This window comes from Ranitomeya imitator, chromosome 8, assembly GCF_032444005.1.
Source record: "Ranitomeya imitator isolate aRanImi1 chromosome 8, aRanImi1.pri, whole genome shotgun sequence".
Lineage (NCBI taxonomy): Eukaryota > Metazoa > Chordata > Amphibia > Anura > Dendrobatidae > Ranitomeya > Ranitomeya imitator.
Genome location: NC_091289.1, coordinates 41,327,123 through 41,353,862, shown reverse-complemented (window position 1 = coordinate 41,353,862; position 26,740 = coordinate 41,327,123). Strand labels below are relative to the sequence as shown.

Below are 26,740 nucleotides of genomic sequence, written 5' to 3'. Positions count from 1 at the left end.
AATCTCAACGTCCATCTCCAGAGATCTTGATGTTCCTTTGCCCACGATACACAATGGCAGGGAAAAATTGGAAAAAAGTTAGACTGCAGTTTACCAAAATGTACGTGAGCCAAAATCCTTCTGGGAAATCGTCTTATGAACAGACGAGACCAAAATAGAGTTTTTTGCTGAAGCCCATCGTGCCCAACAAACAGACAATCCCTGCATGTGTTGCGGTTGTCGAACATCCGCGAGACATGCAGTCGCGAGGACTCAAACATAGTATTCGTGCACGCCGAAGACACTCGGTTAGCACCCGAGCATGCTCAGATAACACCTTATCCCAGCACGTTCACTCATCTCTACTAACAACCCCCCGTTTCCCTGCTACATCATTAGCAATAAACTGGATTCTGGAGTATGGCCTGATGCATAACTTACTTTACAACATAGTCTTCAAGTGCCATCTATTGATCATCATGTGAATATTTTTTTCAGAAAAACTATTCATGTCATCTATAGTACCAAAAAAAGTTAAATCACCAGTATGATAATTAAAGTTGCTTCCAGGTATAATTCATTCTATATTACTGGTAACCAGTGCAAAGCCAGTTCATAACACAAGTCCACTGCCTAAATGGTTTGTCAACCATTGGGAAAAAATGTTTTTTTTTTTTTACTTAAATCCATGTATTTGGGGGATGAAAATATATATTTTTTGTAAATGGTTTTCATTAAAAATTTGGCATCATTTGCTGGCTGAAGAATGAGTCAACAGAGCATCTGTTAGCGAGCTCATTGTGATGGACTGATGAGTTGTAGCTCTTATCTGACATCATTTTTTATCTCCTCTTAGTTGATTTATGACCACAGACGATATCTAACCTGACAGCGCAAGAAACCTGTAAATGGTGCAAAATGTTTTAATTTAATCCAATTGCAAAAATAATTGTTAGCCACAAATATATGCATGTAAGAATAAGCACAAAAAATGTTAAGCAAAAGTGGACAATCCCTTTTACCCTTTATGAAACCTTACCGGTGAAGAGATCCATTGGTTGCAAAACACCAACAATGATCAAAAAAGTAACAATGACACTGCTGCCAGGAGGTGGCGATAGAGGTCTAGTCCTCTTCCTCTCTTGCATACTGCAAGAACTAGTGAATTCCCAGGAGTTTTCGGGTACATTTTAATCATTATTTGCCATTGCATGCTCCTAACTTCTATTTTCTGTGAATGATCAGCACACTCAGAGTAGCAATGGGAATAAAATAAGGCCACGTTCACACATTCAGTATTTGGTCAGTATTTTACATCAGTATTTGTAAGCCAAAACCAGGAGAGGAACAATCAGAGGAAAAGTATAAGGGCTCATACTCACTTGCGAGAAACTCGGATGAGTCTCGCACGGCAAATTGTCTCTTCAGATAGAAAGGGGACTGGAACTGTAGCGCCACCTATTGGAAGTGGTAATCCTAAACGGTAATATCGACTGTTTAACGAGCCTTTACCCCAAGTCATGTGACAAGGTTCGATAAAGCGTCAATTTTGACTTTTAGGATCCCTGCTTCCAATAGGTGGCGCTAGAGTTCTAGTCCTCTTCCTCTGAAGAGATAATTTGCAGAGCAAAACATAGTATCTTGTAATGAAGGGTCCGGTCTGTATCTGTATGGTGTCACAACTTGCTTTTAAGGCTATGTGCACACGTTGCGGATTTTGATGCATTTTCCCAGCGCTTTTGGACGCGCGGAATTGCATCAAATCCGCAGTGTAGAGCATAAGCAATGTTAGTCAATGGGAAATTGAGAATTGGTGTGCACATGCTGCAGAAAAAAACACGCGGATTTGCAGCGTTTTATTTCCCGCAACATGTCAATTCTTTTTGCGGATCTGCAGCGTTTCTGCACCCATTGACTACCATTGAGTCAGGCAAATTCGCAGGTTTAAAAAAATCTGTAGTTTTGCTGTGGAGTTGCCTGCGGAAACGCTGCAGATCTGGAGGGGGAAGAGTGTGTGGGTGGAGACTATGTGTGTGGGCGGAGACTGTGTGAGCGGAGTAGATGTGCATATCTGTGTGCGGGTTGTCTGTGTACGGGTGTCTGTGTGTATCTGTGTGTGCGTGCGGGGGTCTGCAGGGCTGTGTGTGTGTGTGGGTCTGTATGTACACAGGCAAAGTCTGATGGGACTACTAGTTCCTTCCGGCTATGCCTTCTACAGTGACAGCTAGCCAATGATGGAACAGTAGTAATCCCATTATCTGGCTACTGTGTTAAAAAAAAAAAAAAACACATACACACATATACACTACATACTCACCAAACAGCTAATCCCCAACTCCCTTGATCACCTGTAAAAAAAACTAAAATAATAAACTAACAGTAAACTCCTTGTTCCGACATAATCTTCCCACGACGATCTCCCCTGTAGAGCTGTCACTGTTGTGAGTTCTGTTTTTGGGCTCCCTCTGGTGGTTACTGATGGTACTGGGTGATTTGTGTTCTGCTGTCTCTGGTGTCCACCTGTTCTATTAGGATTTGGGAGTTTCCTATTTAACCGGGCTTTCTTGTCATTTCTCCGCCGGCTATCAAGGTTATCAGAGTGTTTTGTTACCTCAGCTTCTGGCTTCAGTAATCTTCAGGACAAGCTAAGTTTTGATTTTCTTGTTCCACGTTTTGCTTTATTTTTGTCTTGTCCAGCTTGCATATAATTGTCTCTTTGCTGCTGGTTGCTTTAGTGGGCTGTAATTGCTCCTCATGTTCCATGAGTTGGAACATGAGTTCAAGTAATTACAGGATGGTTTTTTGAAGGGTTTTTTGCTGACCGCGCAGTTTACTTTTGTATCCTCTGCTATCTAGTTTTAGCGGGCCTCATTTTGCTGAATCTGTTTTCATACTGTGTATCTGCCTTCCTCTCATTTCACCATCATTATATGTGGGGGGCTGCTATTTCTGTGGGGTATTTCTCTGGAGGCAAGAGAGGTCTGTGTTTCTTCTAATAGGGGAAGTTAGATCTTCGGCTGGTGCGAGACGTCTAGGATCAACGTAGGCACGTTCCCCGGCTATTGTTATTTGTGTGTTCAGGTTTAGGGTCGCGGTCAGCTCAGGTTCCATCACCCTAGAGCTCGTTGGTGCTTGTCCTTTTGTGATTCCCTGCCATTGGAATCATGACATGTCACATCGGCAGATGTGACCGCTCTCCAGGGGCCTCCGGTGATACAATGACGGCAGGTATCTTCCCACAGTGGATCACTCCACCGTCAGAGGTCACTGGAGTTCAAGCTGTCACTTGTGGCACAGCTGCGTGTGAAAATTCTCACGCAGCAGTGCCATAAAGTGAGAACATGAACTCCAGTCAACCCTCAGTGATAACACTGCAGATGCCATTGTCTCCTGTCAGTGTGTCACTGGAGGCCTATAGAGCAGTCACATCTCCTGATGTGACAGCTCTATAGGGCAGATCGTCGTGGGACACTCGTTACTTAGCACTACGTCGGAACAGGGAGTATACTGTTGTTGTTTTTTTTTTTACAGGAGATCGAGGGCGTCGCATGGATTAGCTGTACAATAAAGATGGCAAACTGTGTTAAGTGTTTTATTTAATCGCAATATTTTATTCTGGCTGTGTCTTTATTTAACCCCTTAACAACTATAGGATTAGTAATGGATTGGTGTCTTATTGACGCCTCTCCATTACTAAGCCGGCTTCATGTCACCTTACAATACAAAGGTGACATCAACCTCACAACTATTACCCCATATGCCACAGCTACAAGGCAGTGGGAAGAAAGAGGCTAAGTGCCGGAATTGGCGCATCTTAGAGATGTGCCATTTCTGGTGCGGCTAAGAGCTGTGTTTGTAGCCGGGGGGCCAATATCCATGGCCCCTTCCTATGCTATTAATATCAGCCCGCAGCTGTCTGCATAGCCTTTTCTGGCTACTAATTATAGGGGGACCCCACGCAATTTTTTTGGGGGGTCCCCCTATTTTAATAGCCAGTAAAGGCTAAATATACAGCGGCAGACTGATATTCATAGCCTGGTAAGATCCATGGTTATTAACCCCTTCCTAGGCTATAAACATCGGCCCCCAGTCGTTGGCTTTCACTCTCTGTCGCATACAATTGCGCGGAAGCCCACACCATTTTTTTTTCAATTAAACAGATATTGCGTTTAAGGCCGGGGTCTCACGCCTCAATACCTGGCTCTGCCGCACTCGGGCCCAGAGTGTTCGGCTGCATGTATTTCTATGCAGCTGAACGCTCCGGTCCGAGTTTCTTGCAAGTGTGACCCCGGCCTAACGCAGATTTTGTGTGTGTGTATGTGTGTCTTTATTTAACTCTTTATGTACTATTTTATTATGTTTATTACTAACCATTGGGCTTGGTATTATCTATCTATCTATAGATCTGCACACAGAGGCTTTTTGGCATGGTACTCCCACTGAGATGCAAGTAGTGTACACACACAGAGGCTTTTTTTTGCAGAGTGCACACAAAGAACCTAACACTGTCCCTCATTCTGTGCCTACGTAAATCAAAGCAGAATGGTGGCAGCACCCGTGATCAAGCATTTATACAGTTTAGGTCACACATTGCGCCAGCCAATAACAGCCATGCCAATACTGTGATGAAGGCCCTGGAAGTGCCACAGCTTAAAAGATTGTTGATTGACAGTTCAGGTTCATTCAGGTTCGCTCACATTGCGTTCTGCGCCTCCGTTAGACAGACTACATTACACCCTGGCATAACGCGGTGTAACGCAGTCTGTTAACGCCGCCATTGAATCCAATGTCGGATGCATCGCTAGCGCACGCCCACAAAGGGCGTGCGCTAGCGATGTGCTGTCATTGAGTGACGGACCCCGAGACGCAGGCTGCAGCGTTTCCGGGTCCGTCACCGCTAGCGCAGATAGACCTAGCAGATGCTCTATCTGTGCTAGCGGGCTGCCATACCGGCACTTGCATTAACAGCAGCCCGTTAACGTATGTGTTGAATGGACTGCACTAACGCAATGTGAACCCGGCCTTAAAATTAACATGTTGCAAATTTCAAACATGCACTGCAGGTCAGTGTACGCAACGTAAAAAAAAAAACATAGGGGGCATGGGATTTCTATAAATCCTATCCACATTGCTGGAACTATGCGTTTTTTGCACTGTGAAAATATCCACCCTTTGCCTTTAAAACAGCATCAATTCTTCTAGGTACAGTTGCACAAAGTCAGGGATTTTGTAGGATTTTAGTCAGATGTTTGAGTAACTAATTATATCAAACCTGTGATAATGACCATCCTATTCATATGTAGGTTGAAAAATAGCCATTAAATAAAACAGAAATAGCTGTGTAAGAGGCTTAAAACTGGGTGAGGACCAGCCAAACTCTACTAAAAAGGTGAGGTTGTGGAAAATAATTTCATGTCATAGGTCATGCACCATGGCAAGAATGAGCACAGCAACAAGACACAAGGTAGTTATACTACATCAGTAGAGTCTCTCCCAGGCACAGATTTCAAAGCAGACTGAGGTCTCAAGATTTGGGGGTCAAGTTCTTTTGAAGAAGCACCAAGGCATGGGTAAAGTTGAGGACTGAAGATGCAAGCTGATGCTTTGAAGCGCATGTGCCGCTCCCTTTACTTGAAAAGTGCTGCAGATTGCTTTCCAACTCTCTAAAGTTTGTGAAGACTGATCTGAGCTTGTAAAGAAAACAGAAAAAAGGAACCACTCTGAAGTACTGCACACCACACTGGGTATAAGAATATACAAAAAGGCAAACTTTATTGATGCAACAATAAAAACATTTAAAACAGGTGAATGCACCGACAAATCCCCACAAAGATCCGTAAAAATAACGGTAGCCCAATAGCAGCCCGTACCATATAACAGTGACATAAGTGTAGCGTCACATAACCTACATAAATTGCACAACTAGACAGTAAATCAGTATAATAAATATACATAAAATAAGTGCATGAAGGCAATCCTAACTAGTTATGCCTCATACAGTAAGTATAAGATTCCCTGACTGGAAGATATATGAACTGCTCATAAATGTCCAAATTAGGACGAAGACCCTATCCAAAAGCCCACCAGGGAAACAATGCGTAGGCACAGGGATCCAGGCGGGGAGGAACCCCACGCGTATCGCCGTTACAAGGACGGCTTCGTCAGGGGAAGGGTCACCCTGGTGGGCTCTGCTCCTATAGCTCTACATAGCTGGACCCGTTATTTATTTGCACGCTTCAGGCTATTGATTTTTGGAGCCTCAGGTGTAGAGCGCATGGATCATTTTCCTCTTCCATTCGTACCCTGTTTTTTGATCGCTGGTCTATTGACCTCTTCCTTTGCCGATATACAGGTATTGATCAATTGCCATCTGTTTCCAAACCTTTTGGATAGGGTCTTCGTCCAAATTTGGACATTTATGAGCAGTTCATATATCTTCCAGTCAGGGAATCTTATACTTACTGTATGAGGCATAACTAGTTAGGATTACCTTCATGCACTTATTTTATGTATATTTATTATACTGATTTACTGTCTAGTTGTGCAATTTATGTAGGTTATGTGATGCTACACTTATGTCACTGTTATATGGTACGGGCTGCTATTGGGCTACCGTTATTTTTACGGATCTTTGTGGGGATTTGTCGGTGCATTCACCTGTTTTAAATGTTTTTATTGTTGCATCAATAAAGTTTGCCTTTTTGTATATTCTTATACCCAGTGTGGTGTGCAGTACTTCAGAGTGGTTCCTTTTTTCTGTTTTCTTTATGGTTATATATATATTACCACTCTTCTGCACCCCTTTTCATGTGATTTACGGTATTTGTAGTGCGCTGGTGCCCTATATGTTGTTATGATCTGATCTTGTGTGATCAGACTGCTGTCAATCATTTAAAGGCAGCTCTTTCCCCATCAGGAGCAGACTGATCCGCTCCTTACAGTCCGCCCGAATCCTGTGCCCAGATGAGGACGGACAGGACATAACAGACAAGAAGTAGTGCCTGCAAGTCAGCCAAGGATTACATGACCCACAGCAAGATGTACGGTACTTATAGCAATGCAGGTAATGTAAGTTTATTAGATGTGCACAGAGTGACCAGTAATACACCATTCAGTGACAGACTGCTATTGTTCTAGGCAACACATGACATTTTTACATAGGGCGAGTTCAGCTGTGCATCATCCTAAGAGCATTTTTTCAGCCTCTTTACACTGCACAATTCATTAGGAACATTAGGAAACACTGCATAATTTATCCTGCACAATTTTCCTGTAGTATAAATTCACCTTAACATACTGATGACTGTAGAATAAGTTATCGATCTGAGATTGTTGGCGGTCCGACACCACCACCAATCAGCTGTCATCAGAATGCGACAGCGCCATACATTGCTTAGTGCCCATTCCCAGGTACTGCACCTTTTTGTTTTGTCTGTGCCTGAACCCTTTCCTATAACTTCTGCCATGAGGTGGTGCCACACTTGCACCGCCAGTGGCATTGGTGTATGCATGTGCCGTCCAGATTTACATATGTGTGGCTGGGACTTGGACTCCTGCCTATAGACAGGAAGCCTATGATTTGCTACAAGATGCTAATTATCTGTTGTAATCAGCTATGTATTGTGAGCTTTGGGCAGGGGCACTCCCTATTTAAACTCCCAGCAGTTAACTTTTTGCTGCCTCAAGTAGTTTGTTCTACCCCTGTCTGTTGCTGTGTCTAGCACCTTGTACTGTGAAAACTCATGGTGTTTGGTTACTTACCATGCCTTATTTCTCTGATTACCTAATTCTGTCCCTGTCTTTCACCTCCTGGAAATGACCCGGCTTGACAAACCTTCTCTTTGCCAGCTTGCTCTACCGGCCAGCAAACATTCCATGGATGTTACTCTGCATAAATCCAGATTCCTGTATAGGGGTTATTGGGTGGAGGTCAAGGTTCCTCTGGACCTGCTAAGTGGAGTGGCTTGTGCAGAGCCTTTCTCTGGAAGCTCTATTACTAAATGCCATGCTACCATGATCAGAGCTTTATTACACATATCTGCTATTCAAGGGAATGGAAAATAAGATGCAATTCCTGGGAGCGGATAACAGCCGATCAGTGAGGATGCCGGATGTCGGACCCTCACTAATTTGAAATTGATTACCTATCCTACGAATAATCATCAATATACAGTATTAGAACTGGGAAATATCGTTAAAGATCTATTATATTGTACATGGCTACCTGTGGCTGTGCAGTTGCCATTGGTCTTTGCGGGGAGGGAATCGGAGTTTTCGACAAAACATTATTCATCTTGTTTACGACTAATTCAGCTATTAATTGTCGATCCTCCACTTGGTGTTCACCGATCACTGGCATTGTACAATCCATGATCTGAAAGACAACAGACAAGTGGCTTTTCATGAGATAGTCAAGCAATAACCCAATACACATCAATGACCCAGTACTACATAACATATCTGTATTCCATATTGCCTCTACTTAAAACAGTATCTTCATATTACACATCAGTTATGATTAAGTACAAATACACAAATAGTATTACCATAACCATGGATGGATTTGCCCATGGGCACAGTTGGCCTTTGCCTATAGGCAGCTTGCAGGGAGGGCACCTGCTGAATAGAATACTTACAGTTGCAATCAAAATTATTCAACTATTCAATTATTGTCGTTAGGTTTATTGGTAACATTTACCAACTTTCCACTGTTTGCAATAAACCAATGACACACGAACAATAAATAGCTCAACACAACTAATATACAATAACAAATCGTTTCACCAAATTCAACTCATTAACCCCTTAAGCCCCGAGGGTGGTTTGCACGTTAATGACCGGGCCAATTTTTACAATTCTGACCACTGTCCCTTTATGAGGTTATAACTCTGGAACGCTTCAACGGATCCCAGTGATTCTGACAGTGTTTTCTCAAGACATATTGTACTTCATGATAGTGGTAAAATTTCTTTGATATTACCTGTGTTTATTAGCGAAAAAAATGGGAATTTGGCGAAAATTTTGAAATTTTCCAACTTTGAATTTCTATGCAATTAAATCACAGAGATGTGTCACACAAAATACTTAATAAGTAACATTTCCCACATGTCTACCTTACATCAGCACAATTTTGGAACCAAAATTTTTTTTGTCAAGGAGTTATAAGGGTTAAAAGATGACCAGCAATTTCTCATTTTTACAACACGATTTTGTTTAGGGACCACATCTCATTTGAAGTCACTTTGAGGGGTCTATATGATAGAAAATAACCAAGTGTGACACCATTCTAAAAACTGTACCCCTCAAGGTGCTCAAAACCACATTCAAGAAGTTTATTAACCCTTTAGGTGTTTCACAGGAATTTTTGGAATGTTTAAATAAAAATGAACATTTAACTTTTTCACAAAAAATTTAATTCAGCTCCAATTTGCTTTATTTTACCAAAGGTAACAGGAGAAAATGGACCACAAAAGGTGTTGTACAATTTGTCCTGAGTACGCTGATACCCCATATGTGGCAGTAAACCACTGTTAGGGCGCATGGCAGAGCTCGGAAGGGAAGGAGGGCAATTTGACTTTTCAATGCAAAATTGGCTGGAATTGAGATGGGACGCCATGTTGCGTTTGGAGAGCCCCTGATGTGCCTAAACATTGAAACCCCCACAAGTGACATTTTGGAAAGTAGACCCCCGAAGCAACTTATCTAGATGTGTGGTGAGCACTTTGACCCATTAAGTGATTCACATAAGTTTTTAATGCAGAGCTCATGAGGAGAACATAATTTTACCTCTATACAAGTCACTAGTTCGACCACACTTAGAATACTGTGCATAGTTCTGGTCTCCGGTGTATAAGAAAGACATAGCTGAACTGGAGCGGGTGCAGAGAAGAGCGACCAAGGTTATTAGAGGACTGGGGGGTCTGCAATACCAAGATAGGTTATTACACTTGGGGCTATTTAGTTTGGAAAAACGAAGACTAAGGGGTGATCTTATGTTAATGTATAAATATATGAGGGGACAGTACAAAGACCTTTCTGATGATCTTTTTAATCATAGACCTGAAACAGGGACAAGGGGGCATCCTCTGCGGTTGGAGGAAAAAAGGTTTAAGCATAATAACAGACGTCGATTCTTTACTGTAAGAGCAGTGAGACTATGGAACTCTCTGCCGTATGATGTTGTAATGAGTGATTCATTACTTAAATTTAAGAGGGGACTGGATACCTTTCTGGAAAAGTATAATGTTACAGGGTATATACACTAGATTCCTTGATAGGGCGTTGATCCAGGGAACTAGTCTGATTGCCGTATGTGGAGTCGGGAAGGAATTTTTTTCTCCAATGTGGTGCTTACTCTTTGCCACATGGTTTTTTTTTGCCTTCCTCTGGATCAACATGTTAGGGCATGTTAGGTTAGGCTATGGGTTGAACTAGATGGACTTATAGTCTTCCTTCGAACTTAATAACTATGTAACTATGTATGTAACTATGTAACTATGTAAAAATAAAAAATCATATTTTTCACAAAAATGATCTTTTCGCCCCCAATTTTTTATTTTACCAAGGGTAGGGGAAGAAATTGGAGCCCAAAAGTTGTTGTACAATTCGTCCTGAGTAAGCCGATACCCCATATGTGGGGGTAAACCACTGTTTGGGCGCATGGCAGAGCTCAGAAGGGAAGGAGCGGCATTTGACTTTTCAATGCAAAATGGACTGGAATTGAGATGGGACGCCATGTTGCGTTTGGAGAGCCACTGATGTGCCTAAACATTGAAACCCCCCACAAGTGACACCATTTTGGAAAGTAGACCCCGTAAGGAACTCATCTAGATGTGTTGTGAGAGCTTTGAACCCCCAAGTGTTTCACTACAGCTTATAATGCAGAGCCGTGGAAATAAACTTTCTTTTTTTTCCCACAAAAATTATTTTTTAGCTCCCAGTTTTGTATTTTCCCAAGGGTAACAGGAGAAATTGGACCCAAAAGTTGTTGTCCAATTTGTCCTGAGTACGCTGATACTCCTTATGGGGGGGGGGCCACAGATTGGGCGCATGGGAGGGCTCGGAAGGGAAGGAGCACCATTTGGAATGCAGACTTAGATGGAATGGTTTGCAGGCGCCACATTTGTTGTTGTCCAATGTGTCCTGAGTACGCTGATACCCCATATGTTGGTGTAAACCCCTGTTTGGGCACACGGGAGAGCTCGGAAGGGAAGGAGAACTGTTTTACTTTTTCAACGCAGAATTGGCTGGAATTGAGATCGGACGCCATGTCGCGTTTGGAGAGCCACTGATGTGCCTAAACAGTGGAAACCCCCAATTATAACTGAAACCCTAATCTAAACACACATTGCTTTTCATTCCGATTTTTGTGAGGCCGAATGACCAAAAACCAGCTATTCATGAATTTCTTTTGGGGGAGGGCGTTTATACCGTTCCTTGTTTGGTAAAATGGATAAAGCAGTTTTATTCTTCGGGTCAGTACGATTACAGCGATACCTCATTTATATAATTTTTTTAATGTTTTGGTGCTTTTATATGATAAAAACTATTTTATAGAAAAAATAATTATTTTTGCATAGCTTTATTCTGAGGACTATAACTTTTTAAATTTAAAAACTTTGGTGCTGTTTGGCGGCTCGTCTTTTGCGGGACAAGATGACGTTTTCAGGCGTATCATGGTTATTTATATCCATCTTTTTGATCGCGTGTTATTCCACTTTTTGTTTGGTTGGTATGATAATAAAGCGTTGTTTTTTGCCTCGTTTTTTTTTTTACAGTGTTCACTGAAGGGGTTAACTAGTGGGACAGTTTTATAGGACGGGTCGTTACAGACGTGGCGATACTAAATATGTGTACTTTTATTTATTTTTTTAATTTAGATAAAGAAATGTATTTATAGGAACAATATATATATATATTTTTTTGTTAGGAATTGTTTTTACTTTTTTTTTTACACATGTGAATATTTTTTTATACACTATAACATTGCCCCGGGGGGGGTGGGGCATCATGTTATAGTGTAAGATCGCTGATCTGACACTTTGCTGTGCACTGTGTCAGATCAGCGATCTGACGTGCACTCCTGGAGGCTTCCCGGCGCATGCTCTGAGCAGTCGCCGTGAAGCCACCTCCCTGCAGGACCCGGATGCAGCCCTATGGCCATTTTGGATCCGGGACTGCTGCAGGGAGGAGGAGGTAAGAGACCCTCGAGCAACGCCCTCCCTGCGCGATGCTTCCCTATACCGCCAGCACACCGCGATCATGTTTGATCGCAGTGTGCCAGGGGTTAATATGCCGGGGCGGTCCGTGACCGCTCTTGGCACATAGTGCCGGATGTCAGCTGCGATAGTCAGCTAACACCCGGCCGCGATCAGCCGCGCTCCCCCCGTGAGCGCAGCTGATCGCGCTGAATGTACTATCCCGTCACTGGGAATTAAGTTCCAGGTCAATTTGACGGGATAGTACGTCATATGGGATTAAGGGGTTAAAAGGGAATCTGTCAGTAGAATGAACCCTCCTGAGCCGTCTATATGGGCATGTAGGTCATAAAAAGGTGAACAAAATGATACCTTGATATCTGTGATTTGATATCTTATTCCAGAGAAATCCACGTTTTTCTTAATATGTAAATGAGCTGTTGAGATCTATGGACCGGACTTAGATCTTCCCGAAAGTCTTATTTTAAATGAAAGGGGGCCTAACCAGTGTGAGACATAATGAGTCAGTCATGTTATGAGTTTACTCTCCTGATCTACATGTCTCACATATAAAACAAGCCCCTGAGACAGATTCTCAGGGAGATCTATGTCCGGCCCATAGATCTTAACAGCTCATTTACATGTTAACAAAAATGTGGATTTCTCTGGAATAAAAAAATCGGATCGCATATATCAAAGTAAAATTTTGTTCACCTTTTTATGACCTGGATGCCTTTATTGAGAGCTTAGGAAGGTTGATCCTACTGACAGATTCTCATTAAGACTGGCGATTGTATGCCAGTTTTACTGAAGGCACCGCCGGAGATAGATGTGCCAAATTCAATAGAAGCCCTATACCTCTTACTATTACAACTGTCATGTGCCACTGCTGCAAATGTTATTATGGTGTAATTTATGAGCAGGCATCACCACCCCCTGTCCTGCCCCCGCTCTGCCCACCTTGGACTGGCGTCAAAACACCAAAAGTTGCAAAGCTTTTGTGCAATTTTGACTTGCGTAAACATTTTTTTCCCAAGATTTCAAGGCATTTCATGACAAAATTCTGGTGAAAACATCTCTTTAAAGTAAAAGGTTATCTAGAATACAAGTCTATGTGTGCTATTATTATAGAAGGTGGTCCCTTGCTTGAGCCCACCCTATCTATGGGACTGAACAGAAAGCTGCGCTATAACAACTACTCACCCTCCTGTCCATTGCCTTCATAAACAACATACAGTTTTTAGTGATAGAAAACGTTACAAATTGAAGGAAAAACAATTGAAGGAAAGTAATCATAAGTAAAGTACAATTTGTTCTGTTGTGGAATATTCGATTTATGATATTAATTTATGAGAAAAATAATGTAGAGGAACAACACAAGGATACAGGGCTCGATATAGCGATTGCATTTTGCTTAACCCCTTAGTGACCGCCAATACGCCTTTTAACTGACCTGAGATATAAGAGACTTATATCCCCATACAGGTGACAATCCAGTAGCTGTCAGCTGTCCACTATAGCTGACAACTTGCTGCATCAGCCATGATCAGTGTTTGCACCATCCAAATCTATTTAACCCCTTAGATGCTGCTGTCAATAGTGACTACATCATTATAAACGGTTAACAAACTGTGGGGGCTTCCTCTTTATCCCAATTGGTGGTCTCAGATCATGATTGCATGGTCCTGATGTTTGTCATGGAAATTCATGACCAAATAGTGGCCTTAGAGTCTGTCGGCTGTAGTAACCTGTTCAGAAGTTAGTGACATTTAGGTGATAAAAATACATATTTTCATTTTTGTCATGCCACTTTGCATTAATTCCTGAAAATCACCCGAAGGGTTAACAAACGACCTGACTGCAGTTTTCAATATGTCATGGGGTGCTGTTTTTAAAATGGTATCAATTGTGGGGATTTCCCTATATATAGGACCCCCAAATTCACTTCAAACATGGATAGGTCCCTAAAAAAATACATTTTGTAAATTTCCTTGAAAAAAATTTAAATTGTTGCTACATTTTTAATCCTCCTAAAATGCTAACAAAATAAAATAACATTTTGCAAATGGTGCTGTTGTAAAGCAGACATGTGGGAAATGTTATTTATTAATGTTTTGCTGTGGTATGACTATCGGGATTAAAGGGATAATCATTCAAAGTTTGAAAATTGCTAATTTTTTAACATTTTTTTCAAATTTCTGATATTTTTTATAAATAAACATAAAGCATATCAACCTAAATTTACAATTATCATAAAGTATAATGTGTCACGAAAAAACAATCTCAAAATCACTGGGCTTTGTTGAAGCATTCCAGAGTTATTACCACATAAAATGACACTGGTCAGATTTCAAAAATTTGGCTCCGTCACTAAGGGGTTAAGTCACTTTTCTTTTTTTTGTTTTATGGCATTTGTTGTTTTTTTGCCCCAAAATTCTTTTTTTTTTCTTTAACCGATATAACCTAAAACTTATATTTAGAGATATAATGGAAGAGGAAAAAGAGAAGGCTGAGATATTAAACAAGTATTTTTCATTGTAACCACAAAAGTCATTGTTGATGATAATGCTGATAACATTTGGAAACGCCAAACCACGTTCACAACGGTAAGCAATAAAACAACAGAGAAAAAAAAAACACTAGGCGAATACATATGAGGCCGGTTTCACATGTCCTCATATTTCCAGTACTGGAAAAAAACAGAATCGAAAGCATCAGTGTCCGTGTGTGTAATACTTGCGGAACACATGTGGCAACTGTGTGCCACATCAGTATCACACGTACCAGCGCCTGGGAAGCAGCAGTACAGTAAGCGCTGTTTCCTGGTGCCGGGTACTGAAGACCACTCTCATCATTCTTCCCTGCTCTTCCGGCAATCAACACAAGCGGGGGAGAATGTTGAGAGTTATATAACCCCACAAATATGAACCTCAATTGCCACTGCCACAAGGCAAGTGGGAAGAGCCGGGCAAAGTGCCAGAATTGGTACATCTAATAGCTGTGACCTTTCTGGGTGGCTATGGGCTGGTATTTTTATATTTTTAGTCAGGGGGAGTCAATATTCATGGCCCCTTACAACCCTGAGAATACCAGCCCCAAGCTGTCTGCTTTAGCAAGGCTGGTTGTCAAAAATGAGGGGAACCCACAAAGTTTTTTTTTTTAATTATGTATTTAAATAATAATAAAAGGAACAGCGTGGAGACTCTTCTATTCTTGATAACCAGCCTTGCTAAAGCTGATAGCTGAGGGTTGCAGCCAGCAGCTGTCAGTTTTGCCTGGCTGGTTGTCAAAAATACAGGGGAACCCAATCCTCTTTTTATTTTAATTATTTATAGCGCAGGCAGTGGCTGATGAATACTCTCATCAGCTGCAGCCTGCTCTCATGGTTATTAGCAGCAGCAGGTGTAGGCTGATGGGAGTAGTGGTCCTACCAGATGCTGCATGCTCTCGCTGTTATCGGTTGAATATAAGTCTCAATATTCTCCCCTGCTTGTGCTGATCACTGGCAGAGAAGGGGAGGATGATGTGTGTGGTCTTCAGCACCCGGCGCCGGGGAACAGCGCTAACTGTACAACTGCTTCCCAGGCAGCGGTAGTGTCACATTGATGACAGAGGTGTCATTAGTGTGCACATGTGCAGGACGTTTTACGGCCCATGCTGCAGTTAAAAAACGGACATGTCAGTGTATTTTGCAGACAGACACAAGGTCAGTGGAAACATACTGACATGTGCACGACCCATTCACTTGAATGCATCTATGTGTGTATGTGTTTCTGATACGTGTGTGTGAAAACTGTCACCACACGTAGCGGGCACACTGACATCTAAAAAAGCCTTAAAATAGACCCCAAAAAAGGCTCAAATTTAAAGAAGGTGAAAATGAAAAACAGGTGACACACTCCAAAAACTAGATGAAAAAAAGAGCAAATAATAATATTCCCCTCCATTTATATCTGTATATTCAATACTAGCTGAAGAGCCCGGCGTTGCCCGGGCATAGTAACTAACTGTGATGATAACAAATTATAATGATTATATTGCACATAAACGCATTTCACATCATATATTCAACACTACAGATTTGCAACACAAATTAACTACTGTAAATTATTACACAAGTATTGATAGTATTTTATTTTCAACTCATTAAAGAGCCTTTTGATAAACAACATTTTTGTTTTTTCCTTCCGGTGCAAAGATGAACAGATTTTTAGCAGTTCCAATTCTTGGACAGGCCACGTAAAGTTGACCATGAGAAAAGCATGGAGATTGCAAATCAATCCCTACTACTTTCAAGGACTGTCCCTGAGCCTTGTTAATGGACATTGTAAATGCAAATCTAACTGGAAACTGGAGGCGTTTAAAATCACAAGGCAAATCAGATGGAATGAGTGGAATTCTTGGAATGAAAATGTCCTCTCCTTTGGCACATCCTGTCAAAATGGTTGCTTCAATTACAGGTGTAAACAGGTTCTTAACCCCTTCATGACCGTGGGATTTTTTCGTTTTTCCGTGTTCGTTTTTCACTCCCCTCCTTCCCAGAGCCATAACTTTTTTATTTTTCCGTCAATTTGGCCATGTGAGGGCTTATTTTTTGCGGGACAAGTTGTACGGTACTTTTGAACGACATCATTGGTTTTACCATGTCGTGTACTAGAAAATGGGAAAAAAATTCCAAGTGCGGTGAAATTGCAAAAAAAGTGCAATCCCACACTTGTTTTTTGCTTGGCTTTTTTGCTAGATTCACTAAATGCTAAAACTGACCTGCCATTATGATTCTCCAGGTCATTACGAGTTCATAGACACCTAACATGACTAGGTTATTTTTACCTAAGTGGTGAAAAAAAATTCCAAACTTTGCTAAAAAAAAAAAAAAAAATTGCGCCATTTTCCAATACTCGTAGCGTTTTCATTTTTCATGATCTGGGGTCGGTTGAGGGCTTATTTTTTGCGTGCCGAGCTGGCGTTTTTAATGATTCCAATTCGGTGCAGATACGTGCTTTTGATCGCCCGTTATTGCATTTTAATGCAATGTCACGGCGACCAAAAAAACGTAATTCTGGCGTTTCGATTTTTTTTCTCGTTACGCCGTTTAGCGATCAGGTTAATGCTTTTTTTTATTGATAGATCGGGCGATTCTGAACGTGGCGATACCAAATATGTGTAGATTTGATTTTTTTTTATTGATTTATCTTGATTGGGGCAAAAGGGGGGTGATTTAAACTTTTATATTTTTTTTATTTTTTTCACATTTTTTTAAACTTTTTTTTTTTTTTACTTTTGCCATGCTTCAATAGCCTCCATGGGAGGCTAGAAGCAGGCACAGCACGATCACCTCTGCTACATAGCAGCGATCTTATGTTCGCTGCTATGTAGTAGAAAATCAGGTGTGCTGTGAGCGCCAACCACAGGGTGGCGCTCACAGCTACCGGTGATCAGTAACCATAGAGGTCTCAAGGACCTCTATGGTTACAATCAAGAAGCATCGCCGACCCCCAATCATGTGACGGGGTCGGCGATGACATAATTTCTGGCCGCCAGGCCGGATGCGGCAGTTAAATGCCGCTGTCTGCGTTTGACAGCGGCATTTAACTAGTTAATAGCGGCGGGTGAATCGCGATTTCACCCGCCGCTATTGCGGGCACATGTCAGCTGTTGAAAACAGCTGACATGTCCTGGCTTTGATGCGGGCTCACCGCGGAGCCCTGCATCAAAGCAGGGGATCTGACCTCGGACGTACTATACCGTCCGATGTCAGTAAGGGGTTAATCAAGAGTCCATTACACAGATTTGGTGCATCTAAATTTCTCAACAGCAGAATAGGTGCTCCAGGTTTTAGAAAGAGTTTATGCAGAGGAAGTCCTTGTGGTTCCAAGGAGTTGAGGAACTCTATTGGATAGAAGAATAATGCTTGATCAGGGTCTGTTACTGTATCCACTGACTTGTAGGTCGTGCACATACCTGGAAGGAGATTTAAAATTTGAAGATTGATCTTGTTGACACTATCATTTTTCAGAGCTAGAATAACCCTTTCACACAGCCAGCCAGACTTGTGAATGTGCCTTATACACAGCCTCATACTGCAGCAGCACCTCACTTCTCTCATTTGCCCCTCGCGCACACACTCCACTATTTGCCCCACACGCATATGCTCCACTATTTGTCGCTCACGCACACACTCCACTATTTGCCCCTCGCGCACACCCTCCACTATTTGCCCCTCACGCACAAGCTCCACTATTTGCCCCTCGCGCACACCCTCCACTATTTGCCCCTCACGCACAAGCTCCACTATTTGCCCCTTGCCCACATGCTCCACTATTTGCCCCTTGAACACACGCTCCATTATTTGCCCCTTGCGCACACACTCTACTGTTTGCCCCTTGCGCACACACTCTACTGTTTGCCCCTTGCGCGCACACTCCACTGTTTGCCCCTCGCTCACACATTCCACTATTTGCCCCTCGCTCACACATTCCACTATTTGCCCCTCACACATTCCACTATTTGCCCCTCACACATTCCACTATTTGCCCCTCGCACACACTCTCCACTATTTGCCCCTCGCACACACTCCACTATTTGCCCCTCGCACACACACACACTCCACTATTTGCCCCTCGCACGCACACTCGACTATTTGTCCGTCGCACACACTCCACTATTTGCCCCACACACTCCACTATTTGCCCCACACACTCCACTATTTGCCCCACACACTCCACTATTTGCCCCACACACTCCACTATTTTCCCCTCACTCCACTATTTTCCCCTCATTGTTCTCATTTTCCCCTCACTCCTCTCATTTTCCCCTCACTCCTCTCATTTTCCCTTCACTCCTCTCTTCCCCTCACACATGCACAGCAACTTCCTGTTATGAGCACAGCGGTCTAATCCATGAGGCTCCTCCCTTTCCCTTGAAGTCATGCCTCACAGGAGCAACTCCATTCTAGACACGACGGAGCTAGATGTGGCCTGTGCCTGCCGCGCACTTAGGGTATGTTTCCACGTTCAGGAAACGCTGTGTGTTTGACGCTGTGTAGAGCCGCAGCGTCAAACACGCAACGTCCAGATGTCACAGCATAGTGGAGGGAATTTCATCAAATCCCGTCTCCACTATGCGTTAAAACACGCAGGCGGCAGTCCCGCGTAAACGGACATACTGTGCGTCTTTTCAGAATGCAACACGTCTGTTTAAACTGCGGCGAAGCTCCGTCGCCGCGCTGTAAATTTACCATAAACAACCGCATCTAATGAATAGTCACATGCGTAGTAACTGCGTTAACGCAGCTTACTACGCATGTCTACTACTAATTCACATGCCGGCTTACCTGCCCCGCCACCGGAGGTCCGCGTCCACTGCACTTCTCGCGGTAAGCTAAGTTCTCGCGATAACTTAGCTTACCGCGAGAACTACCGTGCACATGACCGGGGGTTATCTCCGGTCACACTACGCTGGTTCTCACGGTCAGCTGACCGTGAGAGCTAGAATGTAGGTGATCGCTGGAGAGTTATTTCCAGTGATCATCTACAAGCTCTGCTACATCTGCATGTCAGGCATCCAGATGTAGCAGAGCTGGACTCGCCAAGGGACACTCGTTATTAAGGACTAGGTTGGACTCAGGGAGTATCCTGTTGGTTCATTATTTTTCTTTTTTCCCAGGAGACAAGGGCATCGCATGGATTGAGCGTATAATAATAAAAATATGGTCAAAACTGTGTGGTGTTTTATTTCATTAAAATACTTTATTCTGCATGTGTGGTGTTTTATTAACCCTTTAACATCTATAGGATTAGTAATGGTAGGTATCTTATTGAGGCCTCTCCATTACTAAGCCGGCTTAATATCACCTTACAAAGGTGACATTAACCCTTTATTACCCCATATCCCACCGCTACTCGGGAGTGGGAAAAGAGCGCCGGAATTGGCGCATCTTACATTTCTGGGGCGGCTCGGAGCTGGTATTTGTAGCCGGGGGGAGGCAATATCCATGGCCCCTCTGTAGGCTATGAATATCAGCCCACAGCTGTCTGCGTAGCCTTTCTGGCTATAAATTATAGAGGGACCCCACTCATTCTTCTTTTGGGGGTCCCCCTATTTTTATAGCCAGTGTAAGATAAATATACAGCTGTGGGCTGATATTCATAGCCTGGGAAGATCTATGGGTATTAACCCCTTCCCAGGCTACAAACATCTGTCCCCCAGTCGCTGGCTTTCCTTCTCTGGCGCAGAAAATTGCACGGGAGCTCACACCATTTTTTTTTTCAATTTTTTTTTCAATTAAAATATTAATGCTATTAAGGCCGGGGTCACACTTGTGAGAAACTCATGAGTCTCTCGTCTCAATACCCGTCACTGCAGCCGGCACTCGGGACCAGAGCGTTCACCTACATAGAAATACATGCAGCCACACACTCCGGTCCCGCGTGCCGGCGGCAGTGCTGGGTATTGAGGCGAGACTCGTGCGAGTTTCTCGTATGTGTGATACCGGCCTAACTCTTTATGTACCATTTTATTATATTTATTACTAAACATTGGGCTTGGTATTATCTATCTATCTTTCTATCTATTATCTATCTATCGTATCTATCTATCTATTATCTATCTAACTATCGTATCTATCGATCGATATATCTATTTAGCTATCAAAAAATATTTATAGATAGATAATAGATAGATACGATAGAGAGATAGATATGATAGAGAGATAGATAGATAGATACAATAGATAGATAGATACGAAAGATACAATAGATCTATCTATTATCTATCTATCATCTATCTGCTATCTATCATCTAACTGTCTGTAGGTGTAAACATTCTTCAATGGAGTATGTAAATGAAGAGGTTGGACAAGAAATTACATCACAATTCTTTTTTTTGGTATATCTTTATTTAGCTTACAAAAACACACACAAATCCGCAAGAAAAAAAACGCATGAAAAACACGTGTGACCTGCTAGTGACCTCAGGTGCAGATTTGGTGCAGATTTTACCTGCGTCAAATCCTGAGCAAATCCTGATGCAATCCTGACCGTGGAAACATACCCTGATACTCTGAAGGTGGCGACCCAGATTGTAGCTCACAGCAGCTAGGACATCGCAGCCGGAGAGTTTTGCAGGGTGGCTTTCAAGGTGAATGTGTCCGTGTGCGCTAATAACGTGGGCCGTGTGGACGGGGCTTTGCATGTGGAGTGAGTGTGGCTATGTGGAGTGGGCGAGGCTTGATACATACACACATACATACACTCAGCTTTATGTATATATATATATATATATATATATATATATATATATATATATATATATATATATATATACATATACAGAGAGAGAAAGAGATTTTTGCTGAATATATTTTCCAAACCAAGTCAGAGATTCTGCAGTTTGTCCAGCAAAGGGCAGAGAATTGTTCAGTCGCCAATTTCTTATGAGCTGAAAAAAGTTATTTGGAATATTTTCTTGCAATACTCACACTTTTGGCTCACATGGTTTTATGACATGGAAAAATCCACATTAAAAAAAATGAAATACTCTATGAATAATCTTCCTATTCATTTTAATGGGAATATACGCCTATAGTGCACATGATGCTTTTTCTTTAGTGCATTTTTCCATATGTAAGACAAAGCAACAAGTTCATTTTTTAGTTGTATCTGCTTGAAAAAAAATAAACCTCGTACTCAAAAACTGTGAAAAAGCTAGCATCAAAAAGTGCTAAAAAAGTTATACTTTTTTTTGTTTTAATGCTGATTTTTCAGCCTTAAAAAACATGTAAATGATCTGAGTGAACTTGGGGACTAACCACGCCTTGCAACTCACCACAGCACAAACATCTCGAAAAATACCATACTTTTGAATTTTTGGTCGTATGGAACTCTGTCCTGTGGAGTTTAATGTACAGTGTGACTTATGATTCGCAGACTCCCTATCTTCTTTACAGACAAATATGAGTTCTAAAAGGGTCACATGGCAGCAAAATACACGTTTTGGATCCTGCAACCATTGTGTGCACATGCAGCACAAGTTGTGATAGGTAATTACCATTTGAAAAGATCTTTTATACATTACAGGGGCAGCAATGTTAAGTTGACATATTTATATATTATTAGGGCAGCATGGTGGCTCAGTGGTTAGTATGGTGCTTCAATGGGTAGCACTGTATGATGGCTCAGAGGTTAGGACTGCAGCCTTGCAGCACTAGGGTCCTGGGTTCAAATCCCACCAAGGACAACATCTACAAGGAGTTTGTATGTTCTCACTGTGTTTGCCTGGGTTTCCTCTGGTTCCCTCTCACACTCCAAAGAAATACTGATAGGGAATCTAGATTGTGAGCCCAAATGGGGACAGTGATTAAGTTTACAGTCTGTAAAGTGCTGCTGAATATGATAGCGCTGTATAAGCAACGTTTAAGGCTACTTTCACACTAGTGTTGGAATTCGGTCCGTCGCATTGCGTCGGGCCGAGATTCTGACGCTAGCGTTGTTAGCGCCGCACAACGGGTGCAGCGGATGCATTCTCCGGCGCATCCGCTGCCCCATTGGGAGGTGGGGGCGGAGTTCCGGCCGCGCATGCGCGGTCGGAAAAAGCGGTCCGTCTGGAGCAAAAAACGTTACATTTAACGTTTTTTGCTCCCGGCGATCCGCCACAACACGGCGCAACCGTCACACGACGGTTGCGACGTGTGTCAATACGTCACAATGCGTCGGTAATGTTACTCTATGGGGCAAAAACGCATCCTGCAAACAACTTTGCAGGATGCGTTTTTTTCCCTAAACGACGCATTGCGACGTATTAAACAAAAAAACGCCAGTGTGAAAGTACCCTAATAAACAACTAATAGGGGCAGCCAAGTTACGTGGAGACCCACCGATTTGCTCAAGACACCTCTCTATGTGTCTGTACAACATTCTGTGAGAGCAGTATAAGGATCCACAGACTTAGAACTTATATAGCGCCATTAATTCCACAGCGCCTTACAGTAATTGTTGTCGTTGTCCCCATTGGGGCTCACAATCTAACTCCCCTATCAGTATCTCTTTTGAATGTGGGAGGAATCCGGAGAACCAGGAGGAAATCTACGCAAACACCGGGAGAACATACAAACTCCTCGCAGATGCATTCCCTGGTGTGACTAGATCCCAGGACGCCAGTGCTACAAAGCAACGATGCTGACCACTGAGCCACCATGCTGACCTTACAATGGGCTCAATTCATCAAAGCTTTCTCGTCAGAATTTCGGCGTACAAAGCTTTGAAAAATGTAGACGCAACTATCAGTTGGACCTAAATTTGGCGACTTTTGGAGTCTTCACGACAGTTTCTTTCAGCTTTGACGAAATGGGCAAAGCTTGGGTGGGACAGGGGCATGTCAGAGTGTGTTATGCCATAGCCAGTCTAACCCATGGTGAGCTGTGACTGGAGTGAGATTTCTGCCATAGTCCACGGAGGTGCATGCCACTCATCAAAACCTCTAGATTTGTGAAGATGTGTCAGGAGCATCTGACAGCAGCACACTCCCTCATCAAGACCGGCGTGAACAACTATTGGCAACGTAACATATTTACTTGGTCATGGCTCTGTAAACCCTACCGTTAGCCCTCTACTCTTTCTTATCACGGTATATAGGGGGCATTGTGCATAAAGTTGCCTAGGAAGGTGGGTTTTTTTCTACATATAATTTAGCTGTTTTATGTGTTTATTCCCATCATTTACCAGCAGCCGGAATAGAATGGGTGACTTGTGGCATACTGTGCATCTCAGAGCCCTATTTTAGGCTTCAAATTTCTAATTTGAAGTGGTGCCAGTAATGAGATTATGTTTGGGGCAGAGTTTGTGATATTTATATTGTCAACTATAAGATTAAAATAAACTTTTTGATGTATATCCAGAACTCCCCCCCCCACACACACACAAAACTGTAGTTATAAAACTTCATGCAAGCAACATAGCTGTAAACCACAAATTTGTAAGCCAGATTTAGAACTGATTTAAGTCCATGACAGACATGGTAAATAATATTATATGTACAAAGACAGGGGTGGACACTGCCAGCTTGAGGTTCCTGTGCAAGAAATATGTCTGTACCCCCCTCCCTGCCTGGCACGCCACTTACAGTTGTGCTCAAAAGTTTACATACCCCGGGAGAATTTTTGCTTTCTTGGCCTTTTTTCAGAGAATATGAATGATAACACCAAAACTTTTTCTCCACTAATGGTTAGTGGTTGGGTGAAGCCATTTATTGTCAAACTACTGTGTTTTCTTTTTTTAAATCATAATAACAACCCAAAACATCCAAAGGACCCTGATCAAAAGTTTACATTCCCTGGTGATTTTCGCCTGATAACATGCACAGATGCTGACACAAATGGGGTTCAATGGCTACTAAAGGTAACATCCTCACCTGTGACCTGTTTGCTTGTTATCAGTATGTGTGCATAAAAGCTGAGTGAGTTTCTGGGATCCAGACAGACTCTTGCATCTTTCATTCAGCCACTGACATTTCTGGATTGTGAGTTATGGGGAAAGCACAAGAATTGTCAACGGATCTACGGGAAAAGGTAGTTGAACTGTATAAAACTGGAAAGGGATACAAAAAGATATCTAAGGAATTGATAATGGCAGTCAGCTGCGTTCAAACTGTGATTACCAAATGGAAAATCAGGAGCTCTGTAAAAACAAAACCACAGTTAGGTAGACAAACAAAAATGTCATCCACAACTGCCAGGAAAATTGTTCGGGATGCAAAGAAAAACCAACAAATAATATAAGCTGAAATGCAGGACTCTCTGAAAACTAGCAGTGTGACTGTTTGAAGACGCACAATAAGGAGGCACTTGAAGAAAAATGGGCTGCATGGTTGAGTCGCCAAAAGAAAGCCATTACCGTGCAAATGCCACAAAGTATCTTGCCTACAATATGCAAAATAGCCTCAAAACTTCTGGAACAAGGTAAATTGGAGTGATGAGACCAAAATTTAACTTTTTGGCCACAACCATAAATGTTATATTTCGAGAGAGGTCAATGATGAAAGGAACACCATTCCTACTGTAAAGCACAGAGGTGGATTGCTGATGTTTTGGGGATGTGTGAGCTACAAAGGCACTGGAAACTTGGTCAAAGTTGAAGGAACGATGAATGCAGCACGTTATCAGCAATTACTGGAGGCAAATTTGCACTCATCAGCCTGGAAGTTGCGCATGGGACGTACTTGGATGTTCCAACATGACAATGATTCAAAACGCAAGGCCAAGTCGACCTGTCATTGGCTACAGCAGAACAAAGTGAAGGTTCTGGAGTGGCCATCTCAGTCTCCGGACCTCGATATCATTGAGCCACTCTGGGGAGATCTCAAGTGCACAGTTCATGCTAGACTGCCTAGGAATTTACAGGAACTGGAGGCTTTTGCCAAGAAGAGTGGGCAGCTTTACCATCTGAGAAAATAAAGAACCTCATCCACAACTACCCCAAAAGACTTCAAGCTGTCATTGTTGTTAGAAGGGGCAATACATGGTATTAAGAAATGGGGTTTGTGGTATTAAGAAATGGGGTATGTGAACTTTTGAGCAGGGTCATTTGGATATTTTGGGTTGTCATTATGATTTAAAAAGAGAAAACACAGTAGTTTGACAATAAATGGCTTCACCCAACCACTAACCATGAGTGGAGAAAAAGTTTTGATGTTATCATTCATATTCTCTGAAAAAAGGCCAAGAAAGCAAAAATTCTGCCAGGGTATGTAAACTTTTGAGCACAACAGTATAATGAGGACAATCTGTCCATGGGCCCCCGGAACCTTGGTCTCTGAGCAACAGGCCAGACTGCTCTCATTATCACCGTCCTGCAAGAAGGGGCGTACAAAGAGTTTACAAGGCACCATAGCAAAAGTTCTACTTGGGCCCCCAACACCTCTAATAATATATATATATATATATATATATATATATATATTTATATTTTGTACTGACATGGAGATATATATCTCTGTTAGCATTTAGTTCTGCTGAGCCATGTATATATTATATGTCTGGTATCTGATAAAGGTTAGTCCTCAAATAAGTTATAAGTTATACGGTGCTCTAGGGTATTGCAGTGATGTTCCTGGGCTGATCGAAAAATTTTACATTGAGAACAATGTGAGCGAGCAGAGACTTTTTATTGATTCATATACAAAAAAGTCTGAAAGCTGTGCTACTGCACAATGGCAGCAAGTATGCTTCAATATCTGTAGGGCATTCTGTACACTTGAAGGAAAGCTATGAGACTGTAGACTTTATTCTCAAGAAACTTAACTACGAGGAGCAAGGATGGTCAATATGTGGTGATGTAAAAGTTCTCACTTTGCTCCTTGGGCTGCAAGAAAGATACACAAGGTACCCATGTGTTTTGTGTGAGTGGGACAGCCAGGATAGGACTCATCACTGGAGCCAAAAAAAATTAGCCAACGAGACCATCTTTGCAACCTGGACTCCAAAATATAGTTGCGGAAAGTTTAGTTGATGCCACTAAAGTTCTCCTGTCACCACTCCATATTTAGCTTGGACTGATTAAGCTGATTGTGAA

At 42.3% G+C, this 26,740-nt stretch overlaps 1 protein-coding gene across 1 annotated transcript in view; it reads right to left on the bottom strand.

Annotated features, from left to right (window-relative positions):
* The window catches only part of SYN2 (synapsin II), a 309,739-nt gene that overhangs the window by 41,381 nt on the left and 241,618 nt on the right, over positions 1–26,740 (bottom strand). The window contains exon 10 of the mRNA XM_069736779.1: positions 8,204–8,353. Within this exon, the coding sequence (XP_069592880.1) occupies positions 8,204–8,353 (150 nt within the window). The remainder of the gene's footprint in view (positions 1–8,203; positions 8,354–26,740) is intronic.